This window comes from Carassius auratus, unplaced genomic scaffold, assembly GCF_003368295.1.
Source record: "Carassius auratus strain Wakin unplaced genomic scaffold, ASM336829v1 scaf_tig00024766, whole genome shotgun sequence".
Taxonomy (NCBI): Eukaryota; Metazoa; Chordata; class Actinopteri; order Cypriniformes; family Cyprinidae; genus Carassius; species Carassius auratus.
This window is the reverse complement of record NW_020525372.1, coordinates 192,115-216,791: the sequence shown is the minus strand read 5'-3', so window position 1 is coordinate 216,791 and position 24,677 is coordinate 192,115. Positions and strand designations below refer to the sequence as shown.

At 35.2% G+C, this 24,677-nt stretch overlaps 3 protein-coding genes across 3 annotated transcripts; all 3 read left to right on the top strand.

Annotated features, from left to right (window-relative positions):
- Nucleotides 1-1,694: 1,694 nt before the first annotated feature.
- LOC113078237 (beta-2-microglobulin) lies at nt 1,695-3,553 on the top strand. Its single transcript, XM_026250561.1, has 4 exons — nt 1,695-1,893; nt 2,535-2,807; nt 2,890-2,935; nt 3,073-3,553. The coding sequence occupies exons 1-3, from the start codon at nt 1,830-1,832 to the stop codon at nt 2,901-2,903; spliced, it is 351 nt and encodes a 116-aa protein (XP_026106346.1). The 5' UTR covers nt 1,695-1,829; the 3' UTR covers nt 2,904-2,935; nt 3,073-3,553.
- A 1,219-nt stretch (nt 3,554-4,772) lies between these two features.
- On the top strand, nt 4,773-11,652 carry LOC113078231 (interleukin-1 receptor-associated kinase 3-like). Its single transcript, XM_026250553.1, has 13 exons — nt 4,773-5,301; nt 5,659-5,841; nt 6,337-6,380; nt 7,521-7,587; nt 7,759-7,910; nt 8,300-8,364; nt 8,458-8,569; nt 8,660-8,778; nt 8,865-9,063; nt 9,298-9,360; nt 10,155-10,322; nt 10,395-10,848; nt 10,978-11,652. The coding sequence occupies exons 1-13, from the start codon at nt 5,187-5,189 to the stop codon at nt 11,088-11,090; spliced, it is 1,854 nt and encodes a 617-aa protein (XP_026106338.1). The 5' UTR covers nt 4,773-5,186; the 3' UTR covers nt 11,091-11,652.
- A 2,004-nt stretch (nt 11,653-13,656) lies between these two features.
- LOC113078236 (deoxyribose-phosphate aldolase-like) lies at nt 13,657-20,256 on the top strand. Its single transcript, XM_026250560.1, has 9 exons — nt 13,657-13,789; nt 14,264-14,361; nt 14,440-14,587; nt 15,569-15,664; nt 15,788-15,922; nt 16,137-16,265; nt 19,463-19,575; nt 19,656-19,805; nt 20,026-20,256. Exons 1-9 carry the CDS (start codon nt 13,759-13,761, stop codon nt 20,080-20,082), a joined length of 957 nt encoding a protein of 318 aa, XP_026106345.1. The 5' UTR covers nt 13,657-13,758; the 3' UTR covers nt 20,083-20,256.
- Nucleotides 20,257-24,677: the final 4,421 nt, after the last annotated feature.

Below are 24,677 nucleotides of genomic sequence, written 5' to 3'. Positions count from 1 at the left end.
GCAAGTTCATAGGTGTCCTGTAGAGTGGCAGCCATTTAATAAAATGCTACAGGGGAAAGTATAGTTCATCAAATCAGTTATGGACATGTTTATTTTAGCCACTAAGAAACTTGTGTTCTTGTGCTATTTTTCCTTAGTATTGATTGTCAGTTGATTTATGCATGATTTATCTGATGCAATTAGATATTTTTTCACTCAGTGTATGCAAATTATTTACAAGAAGGCTAAGTATCATTTGCCAAGATGACAAGTCATCTGAAATGAGCCCAGACTGGTAAATCTGCTTTGGTTTCATCCAAAGGCACAAACAAACCTATGCACTGGGAAACATCCTTCCTGTTTGAACTTAAAGTGAAAGCACTTTCAAAGCAAATGGGACAAAGAGTGCATGAAAGTAGAGTTTATAATTTTCCCCAGCAGTTTAATACATTGGATTACAGATCTACACAAAGCACAGTGTCATAATATTGTGCTTAGTATCCATAGAGACAGAGATGAAGAATGTTGTGGCAGGGAATCTGGCATCCAGGCCAAGCCACAATTCATATAGCTTTAATGTTTCTATGGTTGATGCTTTTTATTTAGCTCTTTGTGTTTTTTACCAGCCTTTTACCACACTTTGCACTCTGCCCCAAAAAATGAATTGGTAAAAAAAAAATTTTTTATGTTGTCATGATGTCCACTGGTATGGAGACTATTTTCACACAGAAATTGCTAGGAAATGTCACAAATAATTAGAAACAAACCGAAACACATTAAATTAATGTGAAAGAAAGACTGAATTTGTATTAATCCAGTGCTGTGGTAATCTTTGTTTTATTAACAAAGTAGTAATATGTAGTAATCTTTGTTTTACAGTGTATTGGGGAAAAGGCATCTGGAGCCCCTTGGAACATTAAAAGATATAGTTAAGTGGTACAGTATATCTTTTAATGCTCCAAGTGTGTTTTTTTTTTTTTTTTTTTTTAATATGGAACTAAGAGTCTCTACATCTATGATGATTTCTATACTATGCAGTTACTTTAATAGACTTGGTGTGATAAATTTTTTTAACTATAAAAATACCATTGTCTATCAGTTTTTAAGAAGTTTTTAAGAACTACCGCTAAAATAACTTTTCCCCATTTGCAAATTGCATTACCTTATCTTTACTATTATGATGACAATTTACAATAATGTTCCATTTCCATTTGTTAACATTAGGTAACTACATTTGTTAACCTGAACTAACAATAAAAAAATCATTGTAACGCATATATAAATCTTAGTTAATATTAATTTCAGCATTTACTTATGCATTAAACGTTAACATCTGTTAACATTATCTAATGAACCTAAGCTGACATGAATAATCGTTGTATTTTTTTTAACTAATGTTAATAAAGATAAATACATACTGTAAGAAATGTATAGCTTATGTTAGATTATGTTAGTTAAAGCATTAATAATGTTAATGGATGGGACCACTATATAAATACAGGTTTTTTAATACTTTTGTCGATTTCAATTTGCATGACGGTGGATTGGTTATGTTTATGTGAACAAATAAAAGGGAGGAGTCTTATTATTGTTTTGGTAAATTAGGGTATTTCCAAAGGGATTGTTTCCACCAAACCGATGCCACAGTCTGTACAACCTCCCTATGTCAAATCTACCTAGTAACAACTTGTAGCAATTTTGCTATTGGCTGCGTCTTATTTTGCATGCTGTCCTTGTGACGGTGATGACAGTGCATTTAAGGATACTGGTCGTTTACTTTCGATATTAACTGCATTGTGCCTGAGAGCTGAAGCATACTCTTCTTAAAACTCTGGACTAAATCACCAAAAATGAGATCACTCATCACTTTTGCCCTATTCTGTGTGCTGTACGTCACTGTACAAGGGAAAACATGTAAGTAATTCATAATGAATATGTAAATACTGTATTGTATTGTTTGTTTATTGTGTTGTGTTACCGTTGATAGTTTCTGATATGCATGAAAAGTTCCCCTCGGGAATTATCTAAGTACATAAATTTAAGTGCTAGCCTATGTGTGTATCTATAGTAAAGTGATTTAATCAATATTTTCTAAGGGTCGTCTCCTAGCATACATTTGAAATAGCTTAAAAACAGTGCGCCATGTCAGTTAAAGTAGTTTCATTTGAGTTTAGAACCATAGTTTGTCAAATTGTAATTAAAAAAACACAGTTTAAACATATTAAAAGTCTTTATTTTGTGGGCTTACAGTGACTAATGTTAAGAAATATAATAAATCATCATTTGTATGTTACCTGCTGCTAAACACACTGTTTTTCTTTTTTTATTGCATAATATCTTTTTCTGCATGTTAGTGAGAAGAAATTCTATTGTTTGGGAAAATTCCCGAATCAGAAAACATTTCCTTCCCAGATTCCTTTGTATAGAGTCAAAAAGGACGACATACATTTTTATTTGGTGTTTTTTGTTATGTTTATCATAATTTAAATGTGTGTTACGATAATATTTATTTCAATGTTATCTTTGTAAACCAATATTTTGTTTTCTACTTTCAGCCAGTCCCAAGGTCCAGGTGTACAGTCATTTTCCTGGAGAGTATGGGAAGGAGAACACCCTAATCTGCCATGTCAGTGGCTTCCACCCTCCTGATATCACTATTGAACTGCTGAAGGATGGTGAGGTTCTCACAAATACCCAGCAGACTGACCTGGCCTTCGAAAAGGGCTGGCAGTTTCACCTTACCAAGAGCGTCACCTTCAAACCAGAGAGAGGAGAGAACTACGCCTGCAGTGTTCGACACATGAGCAATAAAAATGTCTATGTTTGGGGTTAGTGCAAAGTGTGTGTTTCAAGAAGATACCTTGTGAATTGACATTGCATGTTTATTGAACATCTCATGACTTTCCGCAGAGCCCAATATGTAAAGCTAAAACAGTCAAAGGCAGAGAAAAGGACGGTAAGTTTATTATTGTTTATTATTCATGGAAATAAATAGCCAAAAACCAAAAAAAAAAAATTCTGCCAATAAAATGAGGCATTTCAGAATTGTTAAGATGAATTCATTGGTTTCTTTATTTCTTTCCTTTTTCTTAGGATAATTTCACGTTTTGGACATTTTCCATCATCTACAGAAACTACAATATCCTGCTGTTCAATATTACAAACCAGATGTTGCTCAAGAAGTTGCTACTATTGATACAGATGACTTCCACAATCCATCGATTTTAGCTTTTTCTTGAGTTACCATTTTTTTCTTCATGAATTTAAGGATAAATTTAACCAAAATAGCTGCTACATGTTTTTGAATATGTTTTGATCAGTTTCCGGGTTCTAACACTGTTTCATTCCTCTCTGTGTAAATTCTGTAAAGTATGCAATAGTGGGGAATATTTCTGCCTATTTTTGGGCTTCATTTTGTATAATCAAATATACAAATTTCACAATCAATTCTCTCTTTAAACAAATAAGACCACTGCAAACTGCTAGCCTATTTAATGACTATGAATAATTCAAGTTGACACTTTTAAGATAAATGTCATTCTAAGTGGGGAAAATAAAGTTTAGAAAACCCTAATGGAACAGTTGTGTTTATTTGCTTCAAAAAAGTTCTACTACTAATGCCTGTACTGAAGTTAAATCAACGTTATAGTGAGTTTCAGTTATTTCCCCAACCTAAAACATAAATGTCTGCCTAGCAACAGAACAACTAAGGTGGTGATTGGATTAAAAACAGGCGACAAGTAGAGTTTCGCTTTTCTATGAGGCTATTGAAAATTTTGCGTTATGTGGCGTTTTTTCCTTTTATCATAGTTCTTTTATGGCCTGAAGTACCAGAAAATATAAGCCGTTTGTTTCGCGCGCCATTGCCGAGTCTGCCGCGCGCTGAAGATAAAGTCACATGACTTCTCGTGAAACCTGTGACAGTGACGCGCCTCTGATCATCAAGAGCATAATCTCTGGCACAACTGACGTCAAGCGGTCATATTAATATCACAGATCATGCAACCATGAAGCTGAAATACCGTGAATCATACTGCTGAAAATCACCAGCTTTTGTAATTTTAGAGACACTTTGTAAATAAAGAAATGTGTTTTATTTCTGAGTGAATCTATCTTTATTGATGCACAACTGTAGATTGTGTAGTCAACAGTATTAAAAAAATGTATTTGTTTAGATCATATAGCCTTAGATACAGTTTGTCAAGCTAAAATATTAATTACATTTTGTGTTCATTGTCATTCTAAAAAGTATATTAAGACTATATTATAGAATATTAAATATATTTAATTTATATTTTTGTGCACTTGCTCTTTTAGATAAGCTAGTCTAGTTTTTTTTCACTTATTCTTTAAATTGAAGTCTCCTCTATTGTACATTGTAGAGCTATAAATGAACTTGATCTCTGATTACAGTTAGAAGGATTGCCAGACCGTTAAAACTTATTTTACAGTTTACGTACAAAGTATCAATCATATATCAATTGTATAATTCGATACAACTGTATTAAAAATTGTATCAAATACGTATTAATATGTATGTTTTATTATTGTCTTTTATTTTACTGTCCATATAAAATGAATAATACAAATGTATAATACAGTTCTTAAATAGGCTATTAAATTAGTAATAAAATAGTAACTAAATGATATAAGGATGTAATAAAAATACATAATTTATTAATAAATAATAATAATTTTTCTTAAGTATATAATGTATTTATTATCTGCTAAATTAATTGCTGGATTGTGTGTGTATGTGTGTGTGTACATACTTTTTTTACCCAAAAGTGAGCAAAACTGGTATAAAAATAGAGTAAATATTTGTATTATTTATTGTAAAAATGCAGGAAGATTTCTATGAGGAGTAAGGTTAGGGGTACGGGTGGTATTAGATTAAAACGTGTTTAACTATATGTATATAAAACAATAGAAGTCTGTGTAATGTGCCCATGTAGATAACTAAGTAAACGTGTGTGTGTTGATTTGTTTTGCTGAATGGGTCGCAACCTTTCTCATAGAAGCAAATACTCTGAGGGTATTAGCCAAATTATTTAGAGGATGTAGGTGGGGTTTGGGAAATTCCATAATGTAGCAAGAGTTATCAACACAAGAGAGCACTGTCGAGTCCTCACTTCGAGAGGAATGAATTTAAATCTAGTCATAGCATAGGCTACTTCACACACCTGTGTGGTCAAGACTAGCGAGACATGTCAGGTAAAATAGACACGTCGACATTGCTCTTCGACGTCCCGCCGGTGCTGATGGGGTCTTTCTGCAGACTGATGGACAGCGGGATCGACGGTCTGGGATGGAGAGCTTTAGGTAAAAAAAAAATCACTTTACCATCATAACTTTGTACGACCGTTACCAGTTAAGTATGAGGCTCAGTGACTGTCTTATCAATTTCTCAATATTTATTTTCTTTAGGAATGTGTCAAAGTTAAATAGTCACTGTTAAAACTTTTTTCTTTTTTTTTTTTTTTTTTTTTTTTTTTTTTTTTTTTGTAACATTGTAGTTATTAGCTGGTCCTGTCAGTACAGTGTGGTCATTAGTTGGTCCAAGATGGTCTACCATCAACGAGCAAGCTTCTAGTTTTTTTAAGTCATTTAAGACATTTGCTAATTTTTTTGTAATGTTTTTAAGTAATTTGATATTCATCCCTGTCTGATTCCTTACAGCTGCTCACATCCTTCCCAGTCAGCTTGAAGTGAGATGTACTGAAATGTATGTGGCTGCTGGAAAAAGTCCAACCCAAGAGCTCATGTGGTTGTGGGCCCAGCAGAATAAAACTGTAGGGGATCTTTTGAAGGTTCTGGATGAGATGGGTCACAGTAGAGCCAGGAGTCTTTTCCAATCGCAAGGTAGAATCTTCATCTTAATCATAAGACTACTACAGTTATTGTAGTCTACAGTAAACAATAATTTACTAAAGAAAAATCATTTGAAATGGCAAAAAAGTTAATATATTAAATACTTAATAGTTTTAATGTAAAGTAACTAATATATTAACAGGAAGTCAAGGGGTTTGTATACATTTTACTGCCTACACAGCTTCCTCTTTTAAGACAGAAGCTTTGAATAGCATATGGCATTATTATAGTAGTAATATATATTTTTTATTTTAAAGAGGAACTTGACAAACCTATATATGAAGTGAACTGTAAAGCGAAGCAAAACAAAACATGCGATTGAAATAACCACAGCGCTGCATGTAAACCACAGTGCAGTTCTAACGAACCATATCACCAACAAAACCGCGATCCATCAGGAGACAACATATAATGAAACTGCTAGTGATGTTCCTTTGAAAGCACTTTATAACAAACCGTAACCAAACATATTTGATTTTTTTCTAGACTCGTGCAAACTGAAGTCATCCTCAGCCCCTCTGTTTGCCAAGGTAATGTCTTTTTTAAAGGGGTCATTTGATGCGATTTCAAGTTTTCAAGTTTTTGGAGTGTTAAAAGCTCAACTAGAAATCAGTGGTTAAGTTGTATTTACATGTTCCAGAACAGTTCAACCCAAATATGCAGACGTAAGCAATGTATTTTATGTCTATAAGTACATTTACATATGTAAAGGATTTGCCACTGATGATTCAAATGTGAGTTTTGAGCAATGTGGCTGTGGACTGAGCAGCTGTTCTCAATTCCAGTCCTCGTGCCCCCCTGCTCTGCACTTTATGTCTCTCTTATCGCTTCGGACGTTTGTTCTAATCGAATGTAAGTGCCCTGCGAAGTGCACATCAAAGGATATTCCTCAATGATTCCAGTTTCAAAGCGAACATATATGTTCCATTCAAAGTGCACTGAAGTGTGCGAGATGTGAACTTAAATTCGATTTATTTAAGGAGGTATATCATTTCACACTTGTCCGCGTGTGAAGATGATTCGCAGCGTCAATCTGTGAATGAATGTTCCGAAGTGAGGTCAACTTCAAAAGTTTTCTTCTGCTCAGAGATTAGGGAGCAATGAACACTGTGTAGGGACCATGTCAACGGGAACACAATTCATGCACGGAGCTCTTTTCTAACGAGCTGGTTATCTGAATCAGGTTTGAACAAAGAGAGACGTGTGAAATATGCAGAGCTGAAGGGCGCGAGGACAGGGATTGAGAACCGCTGGGGTCGAGTAGCGCTTGTTGTTTGTCGTTTCTCCAATCACAAATGCACACATGGTTTTATGTTTACGCGGCGTGGCGCAATGCAACACAAGACAAAAACACAACACAAGTAAAAACACAGTATATGACATTTCCGTCACACGCATGAGGCATTTGGCCAATCAGAGCACAAAAGCTCAGACCAACGAGCTTTTTTTTGCAACATCATATGACCCCTTTAATGTTGTTATCAGCCTGCAGAGTTTTAAAGCAGATGCTGCTCAGGTGCTTGACTTTATTCTGGTTCAGGTGTGTTAGAAAGTAAAAAGAGTGTGCACTTGCAAAATGAGCAATTTTGTTTTTGCTTATTTAGTTGCATTATGCGAATATATTATGTTTCCACGTTTCACTCTAACTGTATTTTTCGTTTTCCAATCAGTATCTGCCAAACTCTGAGAAGTCCTGTCAGACTCCAGCTCTTTATCCAGAGTCTGTGTCTGTTAAAGGTAACTGGTACAAGCGCATTTCAAATTGACCTTCATTGTCTTTCATTGTAAGATGCCATTATTGTACATACTAACAGTAGCTTTCTCTGTAGATATTAGGTAGAAAGTTTCATTTCTGTTTTTAGTGGTTTCATGAGGATCTGAGATTAAACCTTTTTTTGTCCATTTCAGGTGAAAAACAGAAGTATTTCATCACATTTTCTGATGTCTTAGAGGGAACGAGACATTTCCACCAGGACTTAAAAATAGGATCGAGCGTGTTCGCCGAGGTCTACTGCGGAAAATGGGGAAACAGGTCTTTTGTGGCAAAAGTGTTCAAACAGGTCATAATATATGAATATCTAAAAATGTAACTCAAATCATCTTTTGCGAATTGTGTACAAAGCAAGTATTGAACTAAGGTTAATTTTCACACACCAGTTATTGTTTAGTTTAGTTTCTTAAGTATTTGCACATTAATCTACAGAGCCCCGCACATGACATGCAAGAAAAAATAAATAAATTGTACAGATGATTTACTAATTCATTAGTAAAGAAATTATTTTACTATTTTTAAATTTAAATAATTTAATTTGTTTAAACTAATAAATACTAACAGATATTTTGCTGTGAAAGTTTTTCAACAGGTCCGAACTTATTAATATCTGATTTCACATACACACATCATGATATTTTGAAAAAACACTGATAACATTTTGTATTATCTTAACAGGAAAACAAGGCTAATTGGAAGGCGTTGTGGGAAAAATTCACCAAAGAAATTAAAGTTCTACATCTGTAGGTTCAGTCGGTGCATGCTTTATCATATTCCAGTGACTTTTTGAATGGTGTTTTTCTTTTTTGACATGGCTCTCAATTTTGTCTACTTAGCTACCTCCATCCTAATATCTTGGAGTTATGGGGCAGCTTTTCAGAGGCAGATCGCTTCTGTTTAGTTTATCCATACCTTCATAACGGATCATTGTTCCACAGGCTTCATGAGGTAAATCATCTGCCAGCAGACTGTAACATGTTTTATCACAGCAAACTAAAGTTGAAGTCTTCAAAGTTTTTACACCTGCCTTTGTTACAGGAAGTTCAGAGGCCTCTATCATGGCAGGAAAGGCTGAACATCATCAAAGGCACCGCAAAGGCAGTCCACCATCTACACACTGCACAACCGTGCATGGTTATTTGTGGAAACATTACGAGGTGCCAGTGTGAAGCCAAATCTACAGATTCTAGGTGCCTGTGAAGATGATGCATTGAAATGAGCTTGTTTTGTGTTCTGTTCACAGTTCAAACATACTTTTGGACGAGCACCTGCAGCCCAAATTATCCGATTTTGGATTAGCTCATCTCAGACCACACTCTGTGGACCAGAGCTGCACTATCGTCATGGATACAGCCTCCCATAGCAACCTTGGCTATCTGCCAGAGGAGTACATCCGTGATGGCAAGCTATCAGTCAAACTTGATGTTTATAGCTTTGGCATGGTGAGTCCAGCATCCTGTTTAAACAAATTATATTAAAATGATCACAAATAAAGCTTTTTGTCAGCATTTTAATGTCAATGATTCAATTCATTGATTCAGTTCAGTTTTAGCTGCAGAATATTGGCCCTTAAAATTTATTTCTCATTTATTACTAGTCTGACATGACTGACCCAAAATTATCAAAGTAAAAATTTTTTCAGAAAATGCTTTTAATATTTATTTTTATGCTTGTAGGTTATACTAGAGACCTGTACAGGACAAAAGGTGAAACACGAGTCAGCAAAAAATCTGTTTTTGGTAAGAATCAACTTAAAGAATAAAAATTATACAAATTGTTACTTTAACTAGTTTAAAAGGGGTCATATTATGAGATTTAAAAAAAAAATTATCTTTGGAGTGTTACAATCTCTGGGTGCATAAAGAAGACCAAAGTGTTCCACCAGTCACAATGCACTGGGTTAGTTGGCCAATCAGAGCAGACTGCGCTTGTTGGAAGGAGGGGCTTGTAGAAAACAACGCTTCTAAGAGATGCGGGGCATAGAGGACCTACAATAATGTACAGTATTTGAAAACAAATGTGTTTTTTGAACATTAAAGCAAGTCAACATATTCTGTTACACCAAATACACAAAATAATGCTATTTAAAAAAGCATCATACAACCCCTTTAAATTTTTGCTTTTGAGAGCCATAAATGCTGTTCTTTCTATCCATCAAAAAATGCTAAAAAGAATCTGTCTCAGTTTCCAGAGAAACATTTTGCAGCAGTAATGTTTTCAAAATTGATAACAAAGGAAATATTTTACTCAAGCACCAAATCAGTATATTAGAATTATTTCTGAAGTATCATGTGACACTGAAGAAGACTGGAGTAATGATGCTGAAAATGCAGCTTTGTTTTCACAGGAATAAATTACATTTGAAATGTATTAAAATAGTAATTGTCATTACAACTACTTGTTTAAATTGTAATAGAATTAAATTTCCAATATTATGATATTATTGTGAAATTTTGAATTCCGTGAATTTTTTAATATAATTCATATTTTAGATTAATATAACTGACTGACTAAAGCCATTGCATTTTTTTAGAGAGATGTACTGCATTCTGAGTTTGAGGAAAAAAGCTCTGTGGATGCCTGTCTGCGGTTTTTAGATCCCAAAGTTGAGCATTGGCCCACTGCGGTGGCACTTTGTCTGCTCCGAATCGGACTGGAGTGCACAGGCAGCAAAATGCGAGTCAGGCCGAGCATGGAAATGGTTAGTAAATATTCTCATTTATGCAAACATACACATATAGACTTCTATATAATTAATTGTATTCCTCTTCAGGTGCTTCAGAGACTAAACCAAATCCTTCCCACACCTGCACAGCTTGAGGACCAGCCGAACACACTAGATGATACATTCCCTCTTCAGCGACCATATAATGGCCTCAGTCAGCGTCTAAACGTGCCCATTGAATTTGATGAAATGTACAGCCCACTGGAGGAACCGCTACCTCCCAGAGTTCCCAGTCTGGCAGAACCCTGCGAGTGCAGCCAGTCTGAGGTTACTTTCTTGAGTGTTGGAGATGCAAACTTGTCGCATTCCATCAGGGAATGTCTTCAGGAAAATGACAAAGTGGTTTCAGCATCACAAAGTCTGCAGTCAGACTCTGCAGCTCGCTTGGACTTATATGGGAGCTGGCCTGTGGAGTGCAGCTGTAGCACTGGAACCGAAGTGCTGGGATGTGAGGACTGCTGTGCAAATGGCTTCAGTCAGTCTGTTTTATGTGCCACACTAGGCAAGTAGATTCAAGAGACCATTCACAGTGAAATCTGTCTCAGAATTGTCAAACTTCATTGTCAGCACAAACTAATTTATGTCCAAGCAGGTTCAGTATTCATTAATATCCATTATTTTTCTTTTTCAGATGATGATGCCCAGCCCTCTCAGAATGGCATCACAAATCCAGCAAAAGAGAAAATAAAGAATAAAATTCATCTGTACAACCAGGGGTTAATAAAAACTGAAGAACTTCTTTAGCTTAAATCAGAGTGAATCAGTAAGGTTGGACGTCTCCATAAAAAAAATTATAAAAATTCAGCAATGGGTAGTGCTGGTGATCATTTTGTTTAAATGTCTGTTACTTCTTTCAAAAATTATTTGAAGGTATGTTAACAGTATTTTTACATAATATCCCAAAACGAGTTTATAAAATAAAAAAGATTAAAAGTGGGTGTGGGTGATGTTACATAAAAATTGTTTCTAAAAGAATATCAAAAGTAAAAAAAAAATTATGTAGACTTACAACTACTGTCACTTTAAGAGGGTGGTGGTAGTTTATAGTAGTTGACGTTACATATTTATAATTCATTAAAAGAGTGATTTTAAAGTTTAAAGATGACACCATGTTAAAGAATTTGTTGTCATCGCTACCTTATAGTGTCCATGAATCTCTCAATATCTCTTTTGTTTTAGACGACTCTAGCAAGTATAACTAATTTGTGGAAACAAAAGTGCTTTTTGATCTAATTTATGTGCGGACACATTTTAACCACATGAAAATGATGTACAGAGTTCTTGACAATAAAAGAAACGAAAGAAACCACAATACGTGTGTTTAATTTGAAACTTTTATTTTGGGATAATCTGATTGTTGTGTGCTGCAGTAATATCATCATCTATAATATGTATTTTCTAAAAGCCATTCACTCATTTAGTCCTTTTTATTTTCTAATCAAGCAGTTGTTGGAAAAGGAAGTAATATTTTTTTTTTTTTTTTTTTGGAGTTTCATTACGTGAACTAATCAGTTATTTCTCCAAAACCAGGGGCTTGATATGCAGGGCATGCACCTGCATATGGGCCCGGGCTAATTGGGGGCCCAAATACTGTGGGCCGGATTGCTGGTTTGAGCTGGTTTAAGCTGGTCCAGCTGGTCATGTGCTGGCTTAGGACCAGTGATGACCAGCTTAAATCTTAATAATACATTTAAGCTTTTTTTATACCCTTACATCCCATAAATAAATGTTGGATACAAGTGTTGTGTTTGAGTAAATGGGTTAATATTAAAAAGTAGCAATGTTTAGTGATTGCACTGTTAATTGTTTAAACTGTACATTTATACAGGTAAAATTAACTTAAATTTTATTCCGTTTCATGTAAAATTACCATGCTCTTTCTTCTCACTCCTGATAGAGGAACTAAACTTTTTTTTTCATTCCGTGTTGTTAGTGGCTGGTAACAAGAAGTACAAGGTCACAGGCCAATTTCACCTTGGTGATCCATGGTGGAAAGTAAACTGTAGAGTTAACTGTGGGAGGCGCAGGTTTTTTACCGTTCGCTCCAGCTATCCCTCCTATAGTCTCCGCACCAATCTGAGATCAGAGGACTGGAAACTTGTCTCTTTTCTTAAAGAGTATGAGGCATACCCTCTGTTAACATGCTTATGGAGTGGTTGCACAATGACACAGATGTGGAGCCTATCAATGTCCCGGATGTCCTGCAGGATTTTGAAGATTCAGCTGTGGCTGAACAGCTCAAATCAAATGTCAGTACCTCAGGTTGGATCACTTTTATCACCTACTTTCATAGCCTTTAAAACTATTTGTTTCTTCCATTCAATAAATTCACGAAAGAACCTCTGGAAGCACATACATTGAACAGAAGATGCTGCTGGAGAAGATGCAACAGTGGAAAATTGCTTTGAAGGGGCCTTTTTCCTAAACGAGCAAGAGGTGCTGATAAATAAGAACAACAAGGTGGCACAACCTCTTCAGCTACGAAATAGACATTGCTGAATGCTTGAGGGACCTGTTGAGGGAGACTCTTAGAAGATCCACTTGGATGTGAGGAAAGTTCTTCAAAGAGCTGTGATGGAGAGACTAAGGGGGAAGGCGTGTGATGCAAGAACATCGACCTCAGAACACAATGACCTTTTGTGTCTTGTCCTCCTTGTGCAAAGTGTCAATGGTCATCTTTTGGACAACTGCCAAGACATCAGTCATCTCCATGATTTTGTAGCATACAGAACTAGACTGAGGGACCATTTAGAGGCCTTTGCAGGTGTTTTGAGTTAATTAGCTGATTAGAGTGTGGCACCATGTGTCTTCAATATTGAACCTTTTCACAATATTCAAATTTTCTGAGATTTTGGGATTTTCCTTAGTTGTCCGATATAATAATCAAATTTAAAAGAAATAAACATTTGAAATATATCAGTATGTGTGTAATGAATGGATATAATATACAAGTTTCACCTTTTGAATGGAATTAATGAAATAAATATTGATATTCTAATTATATGACCAGCACCTGTATATATTATAATACGTTTTCTATTTAGTATTGTTAACTTTCTGAAATTTAGGTTGCATTAAAAATGTGTTTGTGTAATTGGTTGCTATTGACATTCACAGAGCCAAATATTAATCATGCGATCAATGTTGGTTTTTTTTTCCTTAAATTTGATTTATGCCTTATTTCCTTTTTATTATTAATCAAGAAAATATTACAATGTCATGTTAAATACAATTCTACGCCTTGCGTAGTTGTGAAATGATTGGCTGAAAGAGTTCTGTAGCGACGTATCAGTGACGAGCAATCCCGGAAGACGCGCAGTGTCGTCAAAGCTGTCAGCAGTTTGTGGTGCTACTACTTCAAATCAACGCTATTGTTTTCAGTTCATTGCATTCAGTAATTTATATTTTAATCATGTCCGCTAGAAATCCAGGAATGCATCTTGGTGAGTCGGTTTTTATTTAATTCCATCCTATTAACATAGTCTCCAAACGAAGCAAGGCGTTTACGTTAATTAAGTTATCCTTTCCACGTGATAGTGTGAACATTTAATTAAACGGGACAGAAGATGTTTTTTGTGAACTACGATTGAGCTAGAGATAATATGGGTGTGATGTAGTTTATACGCTGAAAACTGTAAAGTGCAAAGTATATTCTTAGTGTTATGTGTAGTTAATTTTTAACTCCATCTGACCAGTTATGAACTCCTTATTCAACCTTCTGGCCTTTGTAGTTAATTTGAAATTTTATTCTGGATTTCTTCCTTCCTTCCATATATACAGTTATTTTAAAACTATTTACAGATGAAACGCACTTAATGAATCTCACATGACTTGTGTGTCTCATTGAGCAGAGGGAAATAACAGGACAGTAACTGACTTTAAAATGTCTTTTATTATTTATTTTTGCCTTATTTTAGATCTGGAATGGGTGTCAAAAGTCCGAGTCAACACTCAGGCTGTTCTTAAACGAGCTCAGCAGATCCAGGGACGCAAAGTGGCTAAAAAACAGTGGCAGGTAAACAGTTTACTGTATTCCCGATTTTGCTTTATGCCAGCTCAAATACATCTTTAATGACCTGCATTGTTATTGTAGGCTGCCTGGTTGCTGAAGGCCGTCACATGCATTGATCTGACGACCCTCGCTGGTGACGATACACCTTCCAATGTCCATCGACTCTGTATGAAGGCCACACAGCCAATCCGTCATGATCTGCTGAAGAGCATGGACATGCACAACAAAGGTCTGTCAGAAAGGTGCCTCTGCCTGGAGGATTTTTTCAGACTTTTGTCACCTCATCCCTCTTGTTGCTCTCGAATGACTGATTTCAAATCTGTGTTACCTTCTGTTACTAATCTTGCAGTTTGCAATGTAAGATAAAAAAAAATGTCCCTCTTAAATGTAACTAAAAATGCATTTTAAACCATTTAAATCCATTTAAAAAAATTACTGTTACAAGCATTTTAGATCATAATGACTGACAAATCTATTCAGAAATTTGTATCCGTGCAGATTATTAGAACATTTAATGATACTATATATTAATACAGCTTAATGATAAATAAAGGGAGTCTCTCACTTTAAATATAATACACTACTTTTTAAAAGTTTTCAATTTCAAATAAATGTAATGAATAATTTAAATCCACATATTAGAATGATTTCCATGGATCATGTGACACTAAAGTAATGGCCGCTGAAAATTCATCTCGCATCCCATTTATTATTATTATTATTATTTTAAAATATGTTAAAATAGAAAACAGCTATTTTAAATTGTTACAATGTACAAATAACACTTTTTCTGTGTTTTTAAGTCACTAACAGTCTTACCATGACTCAAACCTCTGAATGGCCATATCTATTTTATTTATGAAATTATTTTAATTATATATTTTTGTGTTTATGGTTATCAGTGTAAATAACATAGGCTTGTCACTGTAGATCCGCCCACAAGAGGGAGACAAAGCTCTTTTCACAGAAGTTGACTGACTGAAGAGATCAGAGACTTCAACAACTTAAATTCTGCCGTTTCCTAAATAAAACAATTGTATGCAACATAATAAACATTAGACATTAAAAGGACTTTTATGTAGTTTTCTTTATATTTTCATTCTGCATTTTTATGTGTTTTTACATTATATTGTCTTACGTTAAATTAATTTTAGTTTTCTCCAACCTGAACACTGTGTGTGTGTGTGTGTGTGTGTGTGCATGCTTTCAGGTATCACGACTGCAGCAGTCTGTGTGTACCCCTCACGGGTGGCTGATGCCGTGAAGTCTCTTAAAGCAGCCAACTCTAGTCTTCCTGTTGCATCTGGTAAGACATTTGAAACAGCTGATCTCAAAACCCGTTTCATTCCTTCCTCAGACATCTTCCCAGAGAGGGTGCAACCGCATTGTCTCACCGCACGCTCTCTTTTTTTCATTCTCTTTGCTTCAGTGGCCACTGGTTTCCCTGCTGGACAGACGCCATTGAAGACCCGTCTCGCAGAGGTACAGATGGCTGTGGAGGATGGTGCTACGGAGATCGATATTGTCATAAACCGGACTTTGGCACTCACTGGGCAGTGGGGAGGTGTGTGTAACAATGGGTACTAAGGGAATTCAGATACTACTCCCACAAAAAAATAATATTAATAATTTTGCTGTTGGTTTAAGCTGGTCTCTTCTAGACTGACTAGCTGACACTGGTCATAACCATCAGCATGTTTTTTTCCTTAGTTCTAGTTTGGTAGTTGGTGAACATACAGCTGGATGACCGTTAATTTTAGTCTCTATAATCTCCTCAGCCCTCTATGATGAGATCCGGCAGTTCAGAGAGGCCTGTGGAGACGCCCATATGAAGACCATCCTGGCAGTGGGAGAGCTGGGAACCTTCACGAATGTCTACAAGGCCAGTTTGGTGTCCATGATGGCAGGTGAGAACATTAAACATAGATCTCAGAATCAGAAGTGCAATTGAGTTGTAAATTGCAGAAATGGGATTTCTTTAGGAAACTGCTTGCAGTCGTACAGCCTTGAACTTAGAAACAGATAGATTAATAATTAGTTTACAATGTCAATATTAAGAGTTTTTCATAAGTTTGTTTATTAGTAAAATGTTAGAGGTCTGTTACACACCATTATACTTCAAGCTTGATTTGCTTCAGTGATAAATATGCCTTACAAAATATGCGAAAATGTCAGGGCTCATGATTCAATGCATTTATGTTTAATTTAATATATATATATATTTTTGGTAATTTATATTATTTCAATCACCATTGTCTATTATTATTTTCTTTCTTTTTTTATTGGGGTTGCTCCCCATGACTTCGGACATTATTATTATATGGACATAGTTTATAATATTATAATATTCAAATGTAATAATATCATAAATTATATCAATGCATACTTCTTTTTTCTGATGCCAAATTTATGCCAAACTACTTCATGAGGTTTTCTTTTAAAGAATTTAACTATATTATGATATCAGTACGGTTGTATCGATCTTCAAAACTTGAATTTCTATCAAAGTTTATTCCAAAACATATATATACATTTTAATTTTAATTCATAGATGCTGAAACATTTTTTAAATTGCATTTATTTTTTGAAACATATAATTGTAATTATCATTATCCATTATTCTGTAATTAGGGCTTCAGTTTTTTATTATAACATATAGTTAAGTACATGTTTATTTTATTTTAATTTTAATTGTCTAACAAACATTTATGTAGCATATAATTGTTTAAATGATCATTATATATTGCTGTGTAAATAAGGCTTTTATTTATTATTATATATATATATATATATTTTTTTTACAGTATGATTTAATTTCTACCTTTTTTCAGAAGAACACAAATAAGTTTGAGTTCACCAGCAGGAACTAACTTCACAAGCTAACCAGTTAAATCTGGTCTCCTGTTAGCAAGTTTGATAGTTTGATCTTTTGCCCACAGCGTGGCGCCATTGCTCATCCATTCTGCACTCTGCATCCAGATGTCCAAACACACACACACACACACACACACATGGAACAGGCCAGTGACTGTATATGCTTAAATAGCCATTGCACATTAAGCCGATTACTGTACCCAGTTGTCAGCGGCTCTGATAGGGATCGTTATTAAAATGCATTGCTTTTGTCTCTGTGCTCATTCCTTAATCTCCCCTTGTTCCTATGAATTGCGTACAAGGTTTCTGAAATTGAATGATAATTTCACCTATTAATCTCCGACGCCGGAGCTATTTTACTCCCACGCTCTCTGGCAGTGTCCCTCCGCTCCGCCGCAAATGAATAGAGCTTCATTACTGTCGCCTGCGTTTAATAACCGTTATCCATTATCGTGTAATTAAGACTCCCCAGAACGAATCTCAAGGATTATGTCAGTTTGAGGGAGAGGGTGAGAAATGGAGTGAAAGAGTGTCAGAGGAAAGAGTGGAAAAACATATAGAACCTATCTTTAATGAACTGGAAAATGTTCATCTTGTTCTGTGCGGTAATGAACAGTCATTAGACACAAGGAAGGGCAGGCGGGACACGGGTGATGGGGGTTAGAGCTGGTCCACAGTTTGTGGTTCATCTATTAGAAGCATCATTTTATCTTCTATTTTTATCAGAACGCTGATAAACCGTAATTGGCTATGAAGGAGAGGAAGGGAGAAATGAAAGCTCTTATTGATGAATGAACGCACACCCTCTGCGCCCTGCAGACGGGACCATATGTTCTTGTCTAGCCTCCCTTGCCCTCGCGACTAATGTCCTGACGCGGTGCAAAAATCTGACGCCTCTCTGAAGTTCTTGAATGGAGATGCTAAAAATGTGCAGGACTTTCTATTTTCAGATCTCGTTGGAGTGAACTTTGACTAGGGGTTCACGATAAATATCGGGCAATAATTAATGCGCATCTCGTCGGTTATCTATCAGTCTAATCAATCACGTTCGTGGATTTGCGCAGTTTGTCAGTTAACAACGGCTCTGTGTAGTAACAGCTGCTCTGTGTGAAATCACACACCTGATGGAATTTACCGCTGATTAGAGAACCGGCTTTACTGATGAGATGCACATTAATTATCGGCCGATATTTATCATGCACCCCTAACTTTGACCTGTCTGTCGGAAACAAAACAAATGTCAGATGGAAGATTTTGCATTTAGAATTACTAATCAGTGGAGTATGCGGATTAATTTTGACAGTTAAGAAACATGTCATGTTTTAAGAAATGTACTTTTTACAGTACATTCGCAGTTTTTAAAATCTTTTGTATACTTTAAGAAAACTTTCAGCTTGATGAAAATGGCATGTGGTTTAATCCTCAAGTCAAAATTAATAGCATTTTTTCTTTACAACTTGAATACATGTGACTGTACGCATCTTAATGATTATGTTCAGAAAGTTTTTTAAAATATTTTTTTAGAGGTCAAAATTATTCACTTATTTATATGGTTAGTTCAGGTTGCTAAATGTCAGGTGGTGTGACTCCCAAAATGCACTGATATTTATATCGAGATATGATATATGACCTTAAAAAATATCAAATTAATTAGATATAATTCATGTTTTGTCTTCTTCTTATTTAATTAATTTAATTAATTATTATTATTATTTTTCTATTTAGTAAACTTTTAATTATTTGCTTAGATAAATAGAATATTTTCCTTACATTTTGAATACATGTGAGATTATATCTTAATGATTATGTTACAAAAAGTTTTTTACACATATTTTTTGAGGTCATATATCAAATTTTGAGGTAAATATCATTGTTTTTGGGAGAGGCTTCGCATGACATTTAGCAGCCTGAACTAACCATATTGTGACTGATTCATAAAAAGGTCAAATTATTTGATCATTCAAAGCTTTTCAAATATTAATAATATTTGCATTATTAAATGAATCAAGATTTTAGTAATAAGAAAAAAAAAAAAAAAAAAAAAAAAAAAAAAAAAATATATATATATATATATATATATATATATATATATATATATATATATATATATATATATATATATATATATATATATAAATTGGCTTTTTTGGCCTAAATAACCATGAAAGTGGACCAGACCTCATGCCAGTAGTCAAAAGGTTTTATGTCTCCTGTACTTTCTATCTACTAGGATCTGACTTCATCAAAACTTCAACTGGCAAGGAGACTGTCAATGCCACTTACCCCATTGCCATAGTAATGGTCCGGGCAATCCGTGACTACTTCTTACGGACAGGCTATAAGGTAAAGGTCCCACTGTACCTCAAAATCACCATATTTTCCATAAATCATCCTGCCTGCTGACTGATGCTTTTGTTCCTCAGGTGGGTTTCAAGCCTGCGGGAGGCATCCGTACAGCGCAGGAGTCTGTGGTGTGGCTGACCCTGATGAAGGAAGAGCTTGGAGACGAGTGGCTAAATTCTCACCTTTTCCGCCTGGGAGCGAGTAGCCTGTTAGCAGACATCGAACGGCAGGTAATTAAACCAACACAGTGTTTCACACTCTCACAGCTGCTCTATTCTGGCTTCAGGTGTGAGAAACTGATAATTACCACCCATTATAGATGGAAACAGTCACTAGTATGTGTCATGACCCTGGTCTCCTGTGGTGAACAGGATATAGATTAGCCCTTTTAGTTATGTATAAATAAGATTGATTTACTGAAGTAGAATTATTATGTTTTTATTATTACAGATTTACCACTACGTGACCGGACGCTATCCTGCATATCATGAACTTCCTATGGCCTGAATCTGTGAAAAATCAGGGGAGATTTGAGCCAATGAAAACTGAAAACAGCCTCACATCTGTTTATGAGGTCTATAAAGAAAAGTCATATTGTCTTTAAAGGGGAAGTTCATGTGTTCAGAGTGAAAATTCTGTCATCATTTACTCACCCTCGAGTTTTTCTTCTGTTGAACACAAAATAAGATATTGTGAAAAATCTTGGTAACCAAATAGTTGACAGTCGCCATTGACTTCCAATAGTATGGAAAAAATACTGTGGAAGTCAGTGGCTACCATCGTGTGTTTAAATGTGTGTTTAAAAAAGTTACTCATACAGGTTTGGAATAAGCAGACACTGAGTAACTGGTGACAGAATTTTCATTTTTGGGTGAACTACCCCTTTAATTGAAGTCTTGTATCTTTCATAAACTAAGAATATATTTTATTATAATGTAAAAACTTGAGATATGGTACGAAAGTCTTTTTCAAGTCGTCTTGTATAATATTTTAACCTTAATATTGCAACCTGAACCATCAGAAGTAAAAGTGCTCACTTAACATCAGTGCAAAGGCCTCTTGCATCACTTTCTCATCTCTGCGACTCCCAGCAGTAGTTGTTCCTCAGACAAGCGTACAGATCTCGTAAGCTGCACCTGGGGTTAACGCTGTCACTGTCCGAGGCTGATGTTATTTGACTTCCGCTGAGCTAATTTCATTAATCAAGAGCTGGATGTCAGAAGTGTGTGTTTGGGATTAATTAAGAGGGGTTAAAAGAGTTGAAATGATCAGATAAAGCCGCGTGCCAGTTAGAGCTTCGTTTGAAGACCGAGAACTTTCTTTTCCTTCTCCATCTTTCGTCCTTAATTAAGAGATCTCGGGCCGTGCCCTTGACTGGGATGGAGGATAAATGACTGAATTAATTGTAGAATGGGGAATGAGCCGAGAGGTGCGAGTGGGTAGCAAGAAAGAAACTTCCGTAAGTTCAGTTCGAAAACTGGAGCACAAATAGATTTGTATTCCCAGAGAAGCGATAAAAGCTTAATAATACCTGCATGAGCACTATTGTAGTGCTGGTATTAGCATTCACTAGAGATCCACAAAGCAGCGGGCTCCAGAAAGAATCAGCTAATTAATGCACAGAAATAATTATTTAGAACTTGATTAAAGCCCAATCGATCCTCCTGTCCATTTATCTGTCCTTTTCTTTTGTGTATCCATCCATCCATCCATCTATCTTACATGTTTATTTGCTGTGCAGCTGATTGTCAGCTGTGTTTTGTGCCTGTGTTTCATTAGCAGTGGTAGTTTATGAGGCCACACTGGCAGGACTGAGTAAGAGTGATGGAGCCCCTGCGCTCTGTCTGGCTCTCCCCTCCTCCTTCAGGCCATGACAGATTAGCTTCACTTACATAAAGGCATGTAGATCATCTGCAATCTGGAGCCGTGGCCCGTGCCACCAAGCCAGATAATGCTGAGCGATTGAGTTAGCCTTCAGATTGATTCTCCCCTCCACAGACAAACACTTCCTCTCCTTTTGCTTTCTTCCCTGTTTTGCTTCTAGCTCTCACATCTCTCTTACTCCAGTTGTGCTTTGTATTTCATACGAGCTCATATATAAAATGTTTTTTTTTTTCATCTTCATCTTCCTCCCTGCTTGTCCAATACAAAGCAGCCCTTTAACTGCATTCTAAGTCAAAATAAATTAATTTGACTAAATATGTGAAGAAATATGCTATTGAATATTATACAACATTTAAGTGTCAGTAAGTTGTAGGCAAATAAAATATAATAAAAATGCAACTTTTCAGAGTATTATTTTTTATTAAATTAACAGAACAAAAATGTAAACACACACACACACACATGTATATATATATATATATATATATATATATATATATATATATATATATATATATATAAAATACATAACTTCAATGTAAGTATTTTGTTTCTGAAGTTTGTTGTAGTCGTTATTGTCAGTGGTATTGTGAATGTGTTAATAAGCAATATATATCACCAAGTCCTAGTTTCTCCCCAATGTTACATTTCTTTATTTCGAATCTTTATGAACAAATCCATTTGCTCTAGCAGTCTAATTTGATTATGAGGTCATGCAGTGAATGAAATGTAAATGAAGCCAGGAAACAGCTGAAGTGCCAAAGGGAATGACTGAATTACATGTGAATTATTCATTAGAATATGAAGGTCTACTGTTGAAGGCGCTGTTTTGCATTTGAAGCATTTCATTGCATTTGACACACAATCTGAGACAATTCTTAAAATCCCATAGAAAGCTTGTAATAGTAAAACTTTGTGGTTCACAATGCATTCCCAGTGGGATCCAAAATTAACATTCACTAAGAGCCAAATGTTAAGTGAAAATTGGCTTTGGTGCATGAATAAAACTTGCTTTCTGTTTGGCTGGTTACTTTGCCACAATACATGTTTTAAGATTTGTAAGAACAGTAATCTGACCTTCAATGTGATTGATGTTAATCAGAGACTTGTGACTTGGAATAGCTCCCAAAATTATACTATTAGGACTAAACGCAATTATTATATAAAATAAAATATACAATTATAATATATACAATTGTTATCATTTATGAGCTCCTTTTTTCTTTATTTTGTTTTGTGTTTTCATTTATTTACTTTTTATTTATTTATTGCTGTTTTGTTTATATTTCAATTATGAGCCCTTTTTAAAGTTGTTATTAGTTTTGTTTTCATTGTGTTTTTATTTTTTGCTATTATAGTTTGTTTTCATTGGAGTAATTTAAACTTTTTAATATTATTATTATTTTATTTTTATTTATTTTTTGCTGTCAGCTTTCATGGAAACCCGTGGAATATTTTTCTTTGCATGAAGCTTCCAAAAATATAATATGTTTATAATCTAAATTATGCAAAGTTGTTGTTGTTGCTGATGTTATCATTCAAATTATTTATATAATTTATTATTTATAAAGTAATTAGAAATAAATACATATTTTGGGGTGTATTTGTGGACTGAATATGGACCTTACTTTCCATCTCACTGGCAGCGGTGGCAAAAAAGTAAACCTGGACCACGATTGCCAGCATTATCAGTCCAGGTTTTTATTAATAAACTAATGTACAAGGAGTCAATCTGTCATATAGTTTTAACCCAGTAAACGGCGGTGCAAACGCTCTGGTACACTGCGGCAGTAACCCGGTTTCTGAAACAATCTGATTCTGTCAGCTGGTCACCACTCACTCACTCTCTGACAAATGTCTTTTTTCAGATTGATTGCTTCAGTGCTGTTTTATTCATAAATGTTTTCTCTTTCTCTTTGTTCCTTGAAGCAGTTGTGAAAAATTGTGTGCTCAGGGTGGTGTTTCCAGGCTAAAGAAATCATTTTTAATGGCATGTGAGTCACCTGTCAACTACATTCATCACAGGCCAGGATTTTGCGTGTTGGAGGTTTATGTGTGTGCTTTTCACATATTACCCAGCGGCAACACCTGCCTAGCTCTTAATCAATTGCTATGGAAACATGTTATTCTGTGTGATTAATAGCATACACACATCTTATGTTTCTCTCATTTGTCTGAGAGTTGCTCAAGGATGCTTAAACAGAAATATCCAGCGCTGTGCTGCGTTCATTCTGGTAGCTTGCCTTTGCTTATCATTGGGAAGTCATATCTCGGCTGCTGAATTTAACATACTGAGAGACAAAAGAGAGCAAAACGACTGTAAAAGATCTGTGACAGAATGTCAGAAGTTGTCTTCGAAACACAGCCGGTGAGATTATGAATAATTGGTAGAATTTGTTGAGCTGACATACGACAGTGAAGCCTGACAGTTTTGTGTCAATTGCATGTTAACTTGCTTGTTTTGACATCCTCAATTTTTGGAGTTTGACAAAACCGATATTGTCCATTTATACGTGTAATGGTGTGTTCGCATTGTTTGAGAACCTGCTTTTGACAACTTAACTTTCTAAGCTACATGCAAGTCACAATCTAATAGAATTTAGCTACAGTCAATCTACTCTTATGCTGAAAATAGCTATAGCTATTTTTCTCCTCTAATAAATCTTAATTCATTCATTCATTTTTGCGGGCCTAAGCCTTTCAATCTGGGACACTTTTTTATTTAATACTATATTTTAGTACATTATTTAAATTGTATTATTATGGAGCCCCACACATGACATGCAGGAAAAAATATAAGGCTAAATCGTGTGCATGATTTACTAATTCGTTCCCTAACTGTACTAAAATGTGCACACTATTACTATTGCGTTCCCTCGATTTACTATTGCGTTCACTCAATTTATAAATTGTGCACATGATTTACTAATTCGTTTCACTGTACTAAAACGTGCACACTATTACTATTGCATTCCCTCGATTTACTATTGCGTTCACTTGATTTATAAATTGTGTGCACGATTTAGCAAATTGAGTGAACGCAATAGTAAATCGAGGGAACACAATACTAAATCAAAGGAACGCAATAGTAAATCGAGGGAACACAATACTAAATCGAGGGAACGCAATAGTAAATCGAGGGAACACAATACTAAATCGAGGGATCACAATAGTAATCATGTGCACATTTTCGTAAATTGAGGCAACGAATTGGTAAA